General features: G+C 50.1%; 2 protein-coding genes across 4 annotated transcripts; both read right to left on the bottom strand.

Moving 5' to 3' along the window:
• Positions 1 to 202: 202 nt before the first annotated feature.
• On the bottom strand, positions 203 to 4,690 carry bfsp2 (beaded filament structural protein 2, phakinin). 2 transcript variants are annotated; one of them, XM_004572430.6, is made up of 7 exons: positions 4,217 to 4,689; positions 3,688 to 3,770; positions 3,155 to 3,311; positions 1,795 to 1,956; positions 1,585 to 1,713; positions 1,259 to 1,491; positions 203 to 508 (listed from the first exon to the last, which is right to left on the bottom strand). In XM_004572430.6, the coding sequence occupies exons 1-7, from the start codon at positions 4,658 to 4,660 to the stop codon at positions 418 to 420; spliced, it is 1,299 nt and encodes a 432-aa protein (XP_004572487.1). In that variant the 5' UTR covers positions 4,661 to 4,689; the 3' UTR covers positions 203 to 417. The 2 variants fall into 2 exon arrangements, with proteins under 2 accessions (XP_004572487.1, XP_076733305.1); XM_076877190.1 differs by lacking the exon at positions 203 to 508 and adding an exon at positions 556 to 673 and having other exon boundaries at positions 4,217 to 4,690.
• Positions 4,691 to 8,025: 3,335 nt separating this feature from the next.
• ccr9a (chemokine (C-C motif) receptor 9a) lies at positions 8,026 to 11,524 on the bottom strand. Of its 2 annotated transcripts, XM_076877192.1 has the most exons (4): positions 11,264 to 11,523; positions 11,021 to 11,074; positions 9,787 to 9,852; positions 8,026 to 9,687 (listed from the first exon to the last, which is right to left on the bottom strand). In XM_076877192.1, the coding sequence occupies exons 3-4, from the start codon at positions 9,850 to 9,852 to the stop codon at positions 8,590 to 8,592; spliced, it is 1,164 nt and encodes a 387-aa protein (XP_076733307.1). In that variant the 5' UTR covers positions 11,021 to 11,074; positions 11,264 to 11,523; the 3' UTR covers positions 8,026 to 8,589. The 2 variants fall into 2 exon arrangements, with proteins under 2 accessions (XP_076733307.1, XP_076733309.1); XM_076877194.1 differs by lacking the exon at positions 11,021 to 11,074 and having other exon boundaries at positions 11,264 to 11,524.
• Between the last annotated feature and the right edge of the window lie 8 nt (positions 11,525 to 11,532).

Genomic DNA, 11,532 nt, shown 5'->3' with positions numbered 1-11,532 from the left:
CACCACCCTCACACAAAATGACAAGCACCACCAGGACGAGCTGAGATGTGCTCACTCCTGCGCAAAGTTGGTGTTGATGCTTCGGAGCTGTGAGCGCCGGCTGGAGGGCGGGAGCTCTGCATATAGTCAAGGGCGTTCTGTGACACGCTGACGTCATTCTCACACCTTTATTTGAGTTTGAAAGAAACAAGGAGCTCCTGAATGCACCGTCACATTCACTTTTATTAACACAAAGCAACACGAGTCTCAGGTCCAGTCGGGCTCAGGCGGGTCCTCAGGTGTTCTCGGCAGGTTCACCTGAAGACCGTTACAACACGTCACATCCACACCGAGCAGCTGAAACGCACACTGCACTTCCAGCATCCTCCACACCTGCACAGGTAGACCGGGTCAGCCTGCTCAGGCTTTCCTCTGGGGTCACTGTGCTGCAGGTCCTGGAGATCCTGGAGGGTTGCTCCTGGAGTCTGGAGCAGCAGCTCCCTCGGGCTCTGAGTGGAGATCTGAACACCTGGACAGGTAAGTGTTTGTGTTAGTTTTACCCAGAATCTCCTTTAACAGTCAGACTGAGTCTAATTCATATTTCGTGTTGCTCGCAGTGCCGACATCCTTCATCAGCTGATTCTGGAAACGTCTACATCAGTCCCAAAGTGCGGCCCCACCCCCTGCAGGTGGGCTGAAGTAATAACAGAAATTCCTGTGAGAATTTATGAACACTGACACAAATATATAAATGTGTGTTTTCTACAAACTGTAGCAGGAGGCTGTTATGCTGTGACATTACTGTGACATCATTGCTGTGACCTCTGACCTCTGCTCTGTGTTGAGGTATGAACCCTGATTTTAATCAAATTTAAGGGAAATCCATCACGCGCTCCCGTGAATGCTTGGTCACATGACCGAGTGTACGAGGCACTCTGTGACCTTTAGAGTAAGTCCCCCCCCCCCCCGCACACACAAACGCATGCATGCAGACACGTGCACATGCGCACACCTCTTATACACACACACATAAAAACATCTTCGTACCTAAGAATGCTCCATGCTTTTTATTTGTTTTTGTTTCTAATGTCTCTGTAAAGCACTTTGAATCACTTTGTTGTTGAATTGTGCTATACAAATAAATTTGCCATGCCTAAGAAGACAAAAAGATGTGACTGCTGAGAGGATTCTGATGGGATGTTACTGATTAGCAGGTGTGTGCGCTGACTAATGACCAGGCTTGCTCTGGTAACGTCTGTGTTCTGTGTCGACGACTCACAGCGTCTCGAAGCGGTTCTCCTCGCCGTCCAGGATGCCGTGGTACAAGTCGATCTCCTGCTCTAGCCGTTGCTTGTTGCTCAGCAACGTGTCGTAGTCGCGACGCTGCTGTTCGATTTCACTGCGTATGTCGGCTAGCTCCGCCTCCAGCTTGGCCACCACCGAGCCGAGATTCTGGAGCTCCATGTCGTGCCAGTGACGGGCGTCGCTCAGCGAGTTCTCCAGACCGCGTTTCTGCAGAGAGTGTATTTAACCAGTTAGTGGGAACTCGATCAGGTTATTGATCGCTTATTGATCTGTGCAGATCTTGCTTGCCATGTGGCTCACCAGGGCTCTGATAGACTCGGTCTCCGCCTGCAGACTCTGGATCTTACAGCCGGTGTCACTGCACTCAGCCTTCAGCGCCTCCACCTGTTCCTCCTCTGGACTCAGCTTGCTGCTCACGCACTGTGCCTCCTGCAGGACACACACCGCCACAGGTCAGACACGCCCACACACACACACCTTGGCACACCTGTGCAGGTGAGAGGACCTTACTTTACAGTCCAGGTAGGTGTCAGTCTCAGCCCTGCTCTTCTCCATCACTTTCTCCCAGTGGCTCCTGATATAGGCCAAGATCTGGTCCAGACTGGTTTCTATGGGCGCGTCGGGCTCGTCCACATCACGTCCCGCCATCTGACTGTACAGGATCCGCACATCCTGCTCAGAGAAGAAGTGGTCAGCTCACATGACCTTAGCCAGCTAAAGGAAGATCACACCTGCCACACGTGCTCTGAGTCTACTCTGACTCTACTGTGTCTCCGCTGTCACTCTTCTGACTCTACTCTGACTCTACTGTGTCTCCGCTGTCACTCTTCTGACTCTACTCTGACTCTACTGTGTCTCCGCTGTCACTCTTCTGGCTCTACTCTGACTCTACTGTCTCCGCTGTCACTCTTCTGACTCTACTCTGACTCTACTGTGTCTCCGCTGTCACTCTTCTGACTCTACTGTGTCTCCGCTGTCACTCTTCTGACTCTACTCTGACTTTACTGTGTCTCCGCTGTCACTCTTCTGACTCTACTCTGACTCTACTGTGTCTCCGCTGTCACTCTTCTGACTCTACTGTGTCTCCGCTGTCACTCTTCTGACTCTACTCTGACTTTACTGTGTCTCCGCTGTCACTCTTCTGACTCTACTCTGACTCTACTGTGTCTCCGCTGTCACTCTTCTGACTCTACTGTGTCTCCGCTGTCACTCTTCTGACTCTACTCTGACTCTACTGTGTCTCCGCTGTCACTCTTCTGAGTCTACTCTGACTTTACTGTGTCTCCGCTGTCACTCTTCTGACTCTACTCTGACTCTACTGTGTCTCCGCTGTCACTCTTCTGACTCTACTGTGTCTCCGCTGTCACTCTTCTGGCTCTACTCTGACTCTACTGTGTGTCTGCTGTCACTCTTCTGACTTTACTCTGACTCTACTGTGTCTCCGCTGTCACTCTTCTGACTTTACTCTGACTCTACTGTGTCTCCGCTGTCACTCTTCTGACTACTTTGTCTCCGCTGTCACACTTCTGACTCTAATGTGTGGCTGCTGTCACTCTTCTGACTCTACTCTCACTCTACTGTGTCTCCGCTGTCACTCTTCTGACTCTACTGTGTCTCCGCTGTCACACTTCTGACTCTACTGTGTGGCTGCTGTCACTCTTCTGACTCTACTCTCACTCTACTGTGTCTCCGCTGTCACAGTTCTGACTCTAGCTCTACTGTGTGGCTGCTGTCACTCTTCTTATTCTACTTTTTTTTACTTAAAAAAGCTTAAATTCTAAGATTTAGTTTTTCAGCCTTTCTCTAAATGGTGACATCATCTGCTGCCGCAGCTTAAATTGGGAGATTTTTGAACAGAGTTTGGTGGGACCTGCTCATGGTTGTGCTCCAGACTGCGTAGCTCCGCCCTCATGTTCTCCATCTGCTCCTCAAGCTCCGCCTTCGTCAGGTTCGCCTCATCAATCACTTTGTACAGCGAGCTAATCTCCTCCTCCACTGCCCGACGGAACGGTTGCTCGTTCTCGAACCTGCAGGGGGAGCCACAGTCACTATGCCTGCAGCTGATGGTCCTGGTTCCTGAGCAGAACTAGGACCACCAGCCGCAGGACAACATGGAGGAGAGACTCACAGGGCAGGAGGCTGGTTATTGATCACCAGATGCTCCATGTTGGGGTTGTTTTTTAGATAAAGTCTATGATCAGTGCTTAAAAATAATGAATAATGTGGTTGATGATTGTGTCTGCTGTACCCTCCAGCAGCCACACAAGGGCACCATGTGATCACCTGAGACCAAAAGAAACCATCACTTCACATTCACGCTGCTGTTTACTGACAGAAGGTCTGTCACTGATCACTGCCACATTTCAGCTCACTGCTGATCACAGTGTGAGTTTGACCTCTGACCTGTCCTTGAAATCCTCAGCGTTGGCCTGCACGTTCTCTGTCTGCAGCATCAGCCGGGCGTTGTCCAGGATGGCTTCACTGACCTGCACAGAGTGTGGGAAAACAGAGCTGAGAGTGGCTGCAGCCAGCGGGGGGCATCGTTATCTCCACGCGTTACCTTTAGTGTAACGCCCCCGCAGCCTAACCTGATCTCAGGTGATCCAATAAAAACAGCAGCAAGACTCAAACACCGAATACTTAGTTTCTGTTCTCACACCTCAGAACATGTTTATCTGTGGAGGAATCAGCTGACGTAACGTGGCTGCTCGTGCACGGCTGCTCGTGCACACTTTTTAGGTTCACTTTTTTGCCTCAGGTGACTTTTGTATTTTAGGATTTTTTAGGCGAGGCACGTGGACCGTACGCGTCATTGTCACCACGATCTAAGAAAGGAGAGGCCTGAGTTGACCTTTGACCTCAGAGAGCAGCATGCCGATAGGATGAAGGATGGTGTGGAGATGGAGCCAGGTGTTTAGACCCTCCCCCTCACCTGTCTGTAAACCTCCTCCCACTCCCTCCTGAGGGGTCCCCAAGCTCCGGCGCTCGAGGCCTTGCGGTCCAGGCAGAGGCGGATCTGCTCCTCCAGCTGTTGGTTCAGCTGTTCCAGCGCTCTCACTTTGTCGCGGTATTCCATCAAACAGCTGTTCAGTCCCGCTGCCGCCGCACCGCTCCCCGCTGCTCGCTCGCTGCCTCGGGGCAGCACTGGTGTTGTGCTGCTCCTCATCCCCTGCAGGAACACGCTGCTGATGCCCAGAGCTCGCCGTGACACCCGCGTCCCCAGGCCAGAGGGGACACTCGCTGGTGGGGTGGAGCCTACAAAGACGCCGCGAGGGGCAGAGGTGCCTGCCGAGCCCATTCTCCCGCAGGAGGCAGAGGGTGGACGCTCGGCGGCCGTCTGTCCGAGGAAGGATGAGCGGCGTCGGGGCAGAGGCATGACGATCAGCACCTGCCAGTGTCAAACCGCTCAGACCCGCTCGCTACCGGGATTTATGCGAGGATGGCTGCTCTGGAAACATGGCTGCTTTTGTTCAGCCAGCGTTTGTGTTTGGAGCTTTTGTTGAAACAAAGAGTCTGAAAGAGCTGAGGCAGCAGAGCGAGCACGCGGGGGGGGGGGGCAGGAAGGGTCCTGAAGCCTGTCTGGGTCACATGACACACACACACACTGTTTATAAACAGAGAGCAGATGAGGGTTAGATCATCACTGCTGTTTCAGATCAATAAAGAATATCTGCTGTTAAACAGGTAAAGAACTCTTTAAATAAAGTTTAGTAGAAACAGCTGCGATGAATAAACTTCCTGTTTTGATAAACAGACTTGTTCTTCATGTTTCCTGGGAAAACCCTCAAAACATGACACACGAGCACAAAAATGAAGGCAACGCCATTATTCATGAAGGTAATAAAGTTTAATCTACATGTTTAAATAAAGTTTCAGCAGCATGGTTTCTTGTTTGAAGCCAGATGTTGTCGTGGTGTCGTTGGGTTCCTAAAGCTCCAGGGGTTTTAGTGGGCGGAGCTCGGGCTGAACTGAGGCAGACGCATTCAGGTCTGAAAGGCAGCGGCTGCTCCTGAACCTGCAGGTGTGCTTCAGCATTAAGGCCTTCACAGGTGTTCCAGTTACACCTGCATGCGTGCTAATCCCCACGCCCCGCACACTGCTCCTGATTGGTCAAACTGCAGCTTCCTCCCAGCCTCATTCCACCGTAAGCTCAGAGAAGGTGGAGGAGTTCATGCAGTGGTTCGGCCTCTCTGCTGTGCTCCTGTAGAGGACGCAGTCACTGCTTCTTCGTCGCTGTTTTGCCCTCACAGTCTCTCACAGAGACCTGAACCCTTCGCATCGTCTCGCTAGCTGGCAGATGTTGGCCCAGCCGTTTTTAGCTTTGTGTAATCTTTGAGTGTTTGTCGCCGGGCCGTTACCATGGCAGCAAACACAGAGCTGTTTGTCTGCGTGGAAACACCTGGGCCGTCTGTTCAGGTTTTGTCAGATTGTTTGTGCTGAATCTCAGCAGGAAGTGCTTTGCGGTTGGCAGGAAGTGGTGAATGCCAACGCAGCAGTTGAAAGTTTCCCAGCTGCTAAAAGATGCGTTGGACTTCTGAGGGTAAAAGCCCGTCTCATCCACCCTGTAAAGCAGACCCAGTCATCACTTTCAGCTTCCAAACACCTTTAATCTGAACTCTGGTTTCTGGTGTCCAGATTCCAACCATGAATCCCTTTAGAAACCTGCTGCAGCGCCGTCCTCCAAACCTTTCAAGACAAATGTCTGCTCCCATCCTTTAGATCCACCTCGGACAGAAAGCTGCGTTTGTGGATCACGGTGTCGTACCTGGGAATATCACCTGAAGCTGGAGGAACACGTGTTTGCAGTGTGAGTGAAGATTCAGCTGCTCTGGATAGATTTGAGGAAGCTTTTGGAGATCAAACTCAGCCTCGACCTCCTAACTGTGCTTGACTTATTACGACAGCAGGGAGCTGCAGGAACACCTGCAATGGTCAGGTGGGACACGCCTTAAACCACAGTAAGTCATCATCAATCAGAGATCCAGTTCATAGGATAGTAGTTTCCAGCGTCGGACTCTTTCTGGTCCAGGTTCTGAGCACGCTCAGATCTGCATCTATAAACAACGTCAAAGATAAAAAGTCGGCGGTGGCGCCACTGAGCCAAGCACAGCAGAGCGTCGTCGGTCGTTAAAGGAAGCACCGCATGTAAGTGACGCTCGGGTGAACTGGTCCTCTCAGCTGTTTACAGCACCTGGCCGCTCAGAGCTCAGGTAACTGTGCCCCTCATGGCCCAGAGGTCATGTTTGCATGACCCAGATGTCACAAAGCACCTGACTCCTGGCCCACGTGAGGCACAGCTGCGACCGCAAGACGTCAGGCACACCCAACTGTGGCCCAGAGCTGCAGATGTGGGCCACATGTTGGCCAGATGTTCAGCAGGGGCAGTGCAGATGTATGTGCTCTGTGGTCACAGTGAGAACACACACACACTGACTGTGTTAGCGTGCACGTGTTGCGTGAGTGGGCAACGTGACTAATGAGTGATAAGAGGCGGCAGTTTCTTGGTTCAAAGCCCTCTGACCAGTGTGATGGGCGGGGCTTAGCACTTCCTCTGTGAGGGCGGCTGGCTGTTTTCTTCTGGGATCAACACCTCAGCTCGCAGCAGGATCCTGGAACAGGCCTGACCTTTGCGTTTGAGCACTGTGGCGTGCCAGTCAGCGAGCTTTTCTGGTTTTCACTTCTCTGTCTGTCACATTTTGTTTTTGTCCCAGTGACCCATGAGAACATGACACCACACAGACCTGAGGTCAGCTTCCTTTTTCTCAGCCTCCCATCACTGAGCCTCAGAGAGGATGTGATGTAATGATTTTGAGGTTAGAGAAAGAGACATGTCGCAATCCCCGCTGTAAAAACAAGAGTAAAATAAGACGATGGCGTCTCACAGATGTCTCGTCTGTTCTCTCAGACTCATTCATCTGCAGAGCCCTGAAACAGAATTGGTCCTAGCACTGAACCCTGTGGAACTCCATAATTAACCTCAGTGTGTGAAGAGGACTCTCCATTTACATGCACAAACTGGAGTCTATTAGATAGATATGATACAAACCACTGCAGCGCAGTACCTGTAATACCTACAGCATGTTCTAATCGCTCTAATAGGATATTATGGTCGACAGTATCGAACGCTGCACTAAGGTCTAGCAGGACAAGCACAGAGATGAGTCCACTGTCAGAGGCCATAAGAAGATCATTTGTAACCTTCACTAAAGCTGTTTCTGTGCTGTGATGAACTCTGAAACCTGACTGAAACTCTTCAAATAAGCCTCTGCAGATGATCTGTTAGCTGTTTGACAACTACTCTTTCAAGGATGTTTGATATGAAAGGAAGGTTGGAGATTGGCCTATAATTAGCTAAGACTGCTGGGTCTAGAGATGCTTTTTGAGTAAAGGTTTAACTACAGCTAGCTTGAAGGCCTGTGGTACATAGCTGATCATTAGAGATAGGTTGATCATATTTAAGATCGAAGAATTAATTAATGGCAGGACTTCTTTGAGCAGTTTTGTAGGAATGGGGTCTAAAAGACACGTTGATGGTTTGGAGGAAGTAATTATTGAAGTTAACTCAGAAAGATCAATTGGAGGAAAAGAGTCTAAATGAATATCAATGGTACTAAGAGTAGCTGTGTGTGTTGTACTTGTTCACTGCTGTGTGTGCAGTGAAGCTGCTGAGGTGTGTTTGCAGAACAAAGATCATAAACAGGATGAGAGAAGGAAGGATGTGAAGAAAAGAGTGCGACAGCGTTTCATCAACTTCCCCGTTTTTCTCTCACACTTTATTTTCATAACTCAGAAAACCAAAACATTTACATTGGTGTGACGCACACACACTCACACAAACACACAAACAGGGTTATATACAGCATTAGTCACATTTCAGCTTTGGCTCAGTTTCTGTTCAAACGCAGCGAGGAGACCGGTCCCGTCTCTGATACAGCAGCTAAAACGTCACATTTAAAAACAGCTTCATGTTTACTGTACAAGCAAGCCCTGAAAAGTCCTGGAAACACCTGGAAAAGTCCTGGCTCAGAAAATGATGTGGAGGTTTTACATTCTCATTACAAAGGTTTCTTTTTGTTTTCCCCAAAACTGTAAAAGCTGTAACCAGCAGGCGCGCCCAGCCTCCACCTGTCCTGTGCTCTGAGGTGAAGGTGTTCTCAGGTGAGCGGGCTATGACTGTCTGTGGGTGGATGTTAGGGTGAAGCAGCACATGTGTTGAATCAAAGCTTCTTAAAAACTCTTCCTGCAATCGAGGCGTCTGCTGTACAGCTGCCCTGGCACAAACAGGAAGTTACGCGGTGACGGTTTCTACAGCGACAGCGCCTGCGAGGTTTCGCTGTCAGACATCACCGAGGCTCGGGTAGAGCTCAGCGGGCTCCTGCTGGACTTGGTGGACAGCTGAATCTTGGTGACGGGTGGCACGCAGCGGCAGCAGCGCAGCAGGTGCACCACGTCACGGCGGAACCGTGAGCCCACGAAGACGTAGAGGAAGGGGTTGAGGCAGGCGTGCATGTAGGCCAGACTCTTCAGCACCTGCCCCGCCTTATCAAAGGCGTTCAGGTGATCGCAGTTCGTGATGGTGATGTTGGAGGCCTGCACCGCCTCCATCACCAGCACGCTGTTGTAAGGCAGCTGCGACACAACGAACGCCACCACCACCGCCAGGATGACACGCATGGCCTTGTGCTTCTGGAAGCCCTGGGTCTTGAGCAGCGTGGCGACGATGACGCTGTAACAGAAGGCCATGACGATGAAGGGCAGGCAGAAGCCCATGCTCACCTGCAGGGACAGTACCAGGATCTTGGTGTTGTTCCCCAGGTGGGGCGGGAACACCATACGGCAGTAGTCCTGCGTCCTCCCTTCCACCTTTGCGGGGGCAGCAAATACCAGCTCGGGCGTGGCAAGGAGCAGTGCAAGCAGCCACACCCCCGCGCACACCAAACGGCTGCAGCGCAGGCGCTCCACCTGCGAGTTGTGCGCCTTTGTGGTCTGCACGATGGCAATGTAACGGTCCACGCTAATGCAGGTAAGCAGCAACATGCTGCTAAACAGGTTCACCTTGTAGAGGGCGGAGTTTATTTTGCAGAGGGAGGTGCCGAAGATCCAGCTGTGCGACGCCTCGGCCGCCCACAGCGGCAGCGTGACCAGGAACAGCAGGTCGGCCACGGCCAGGTTCAGCAGGTACACGTCGGTCATCGTCTTCAGCCGGCGCCGGAAGTTCAGGTAGATCCACACCACGGCCAGGTTCCCGGCTCCGCCCACCAGGGCGATCATCCAGAAGAGCGGTGGCTCATAGTGACTCCTGAACACCCGCACCGACTCCCGGTCGCACAGCAAGTCGTCTCCGTAGTCCCCTGAGTAGTCATAGTTGTCAGAGGTGGCCGAAGGATTGAAAGCAGACGGCTCCTGATGGACAGAGACAGCACACCTGAGCACACCTGAGCACACCTGAGCACTCTGCTGATACATACTTGGATAAATCAATAAATAATCAGGGTTCGTTACCTCTGTGATCATTGTTGTGATGATGTCATCCATGGAGGTCACATTCATGGTGAAAAGGTCATCCATCTACAAACACAGGTGTTCGGGTTAGAAAAGGTGCAGCGAGTTTCACACAAACAAAACCTCCAAAAAGAGGAAACAAAATAAAAGAACAAGCTAAAGCCGCCTGGCGCCGCTCCTCCTACGCTCGCTGGTCACATGCTTTTTGTAGTTTGTGACATTGTTGCTGTTGACTCATGTCTGTGTTGCTTCACTTTCTGCACGTTGTTTTTAGTCAGTGTAGGACAAAGGACATATTTTTACTCTCTTTGAAGTACTTTTACTCTGTTACTCTGTTACAAACTGTATTGTACTTTTAAATAGTACTACTGAGCCCTGATCCTACACTATAAAAGTACCCCCGTACAATAGCTTTACCAAAATAAAAGCCTTGGGGTGAATATAAGTGCTGTGAAACGTGTAACCGTCAAACTCACAGACATTAAAGAACTCGTTTCTTTAAATGAAGCTGAGGATTAAAGCGGATCACGTGCTCAAACACTGAAAACTCGACTGTTTGAATGTTTCAGGCATAAAAATGAGTCCTCGGTTTGACCACTTTAAAGTTTAAGCTCTTCGTCTCACATAGGTCTGCACACAGAGTACCTAACTTTGAGTGTTTGGGTCATTTAAGACTGTAGTATTAATAATTTTACTGATCCCAGAGTACTTTAAATTCTCCAGACGTGTCTGTGAGTCACAAATATCCTGGTCCTCCTAGGACCTGCGTCCACATATGTGGACGTCACATTTTGGGTTATTTAGACCAAAATACTAAATTTTGCTCTACAGGAGCCTGATATCCACTTACAGGACATTATGCTGCTACTGTTCTATTGAAATGTAAAATGAAAGTCCTCATATGTGGATCTCATTTTTCCCAGAAACACAAATCTGGTAATTCTGTGTTTTACATTCATCGGGTCCCAAATAGCAAAGAGAAATTAAAAGTGCTGCAGTACAAGCAGTTATTTATCGTCGTGTGCCTGTTAGAACCACTAAAACCAGAAACATCATCTGAAATCTCAGAGTCTGTGGTGAGGCGATCTGAGATCTGCTCACAACTAGACTATTATGGGATGGTTAATGATGAAGTGAAAAACATCTTTACACTGCGCTCGGAAATCAAAGTCTGCAGCTCGCCACTTTCCCCATGAAACAAAGACCAGACACAGACAGACAGGCGTGGACTCACCGTCAGGCGTCTCGTCGTCTCTGGTGTGTCTCGCTGTTTGGCGCTTTTTGCACTCTAAGTCCGTTAGACCACAAAAGTGACGTATGAAAGCAGAAGTTACATCAGCTGTCTAAGAGGAGTGGCTACGATTTCATAACGAGTAGACAGTGAGCACGAACGCATCAACATCCCTGAATGTTAGACCCCCAGAATCCAATGATCCTGAATCCGAACCCTTGAGAATAACAACAAATATTTACTTACAGCTGGTTAGAGTTGTACAAACTCTGCTATTGGCTGATATTTCCATGTATCACAGCAACATGTAAGGAGATGACTTCTGCACAGCACTGTGGTACAAAGGAGGCCTTTTGTAGGTGCTGAGCTGTTTTGAGGAGAGTTTAAAGGAAAATGAAAAGAGAAGCTCGGACACCACAAAGAGGAAGTCGGGGAAAATCAGCTGGCTGAACCCGGGAGCTCCTAAGAACTGAAAACAGAAGCAGCGTCACACACCGGGACTCGCCCGGGCTCAC

Source organism: Maylandia zebra, linkage group LG18, assembly GCF_041146795.1.
Source record: "Maylandia zebra isolate NMK-2024a linkage group LG18, Mzebra_GT3a, whole genome shotgun sequence".
NCBI classification, from domain to species: domain Eukaryota; kingdom Metazoa; phylum Chordata; class Actinopteri; order Cichliformes; family Cichlidae; genus Maylandia; species Maylandia zebra.
The sequence above is the reverse complement of the archived record's forward strand: the minus strand, read 5'-3'. Positions and strand labels throughout refer to the sequence as shown.

Bases quoted from the DNA above. Each gene is read 5' to 3' on its own strand.
- bfsp2 (XM_004572430.6), bottom strand. From the start codon at position 4,660: ATGCCTCTGCCCCGACGCCGCTCATCCTTCCTCGGACAGACGGCCGCC. The intron at 1,957-3,154 runs GTCCCACCAAAC...TTCTCTGAGCAG, and splicing joins TGGAGCACAACCATGAGCAG to GATGTGCGGATCCTGTACAG. The intron at 1,492-1,584 runs GTGAGCCACATG...CACTCTCTGCAG, and splicing joins CCGAGTCTATCAGAGCCCTG to AAACGCGGTCTGGAGAACTC.
- ccr9a (XM_076877194.1), bottom strand. From the start codon at position 9,852: ATGGATGACCTTTTCACCATGAATGTGACCTCCATGGATGACATCATC. The intron at 9,688-9,786 runs GTAACGAACCCT...TCTGTCCATCAG, and splicing joins TCACAACAATGATCACAGAG to GAGCCGTCTGCTTTCAATCC.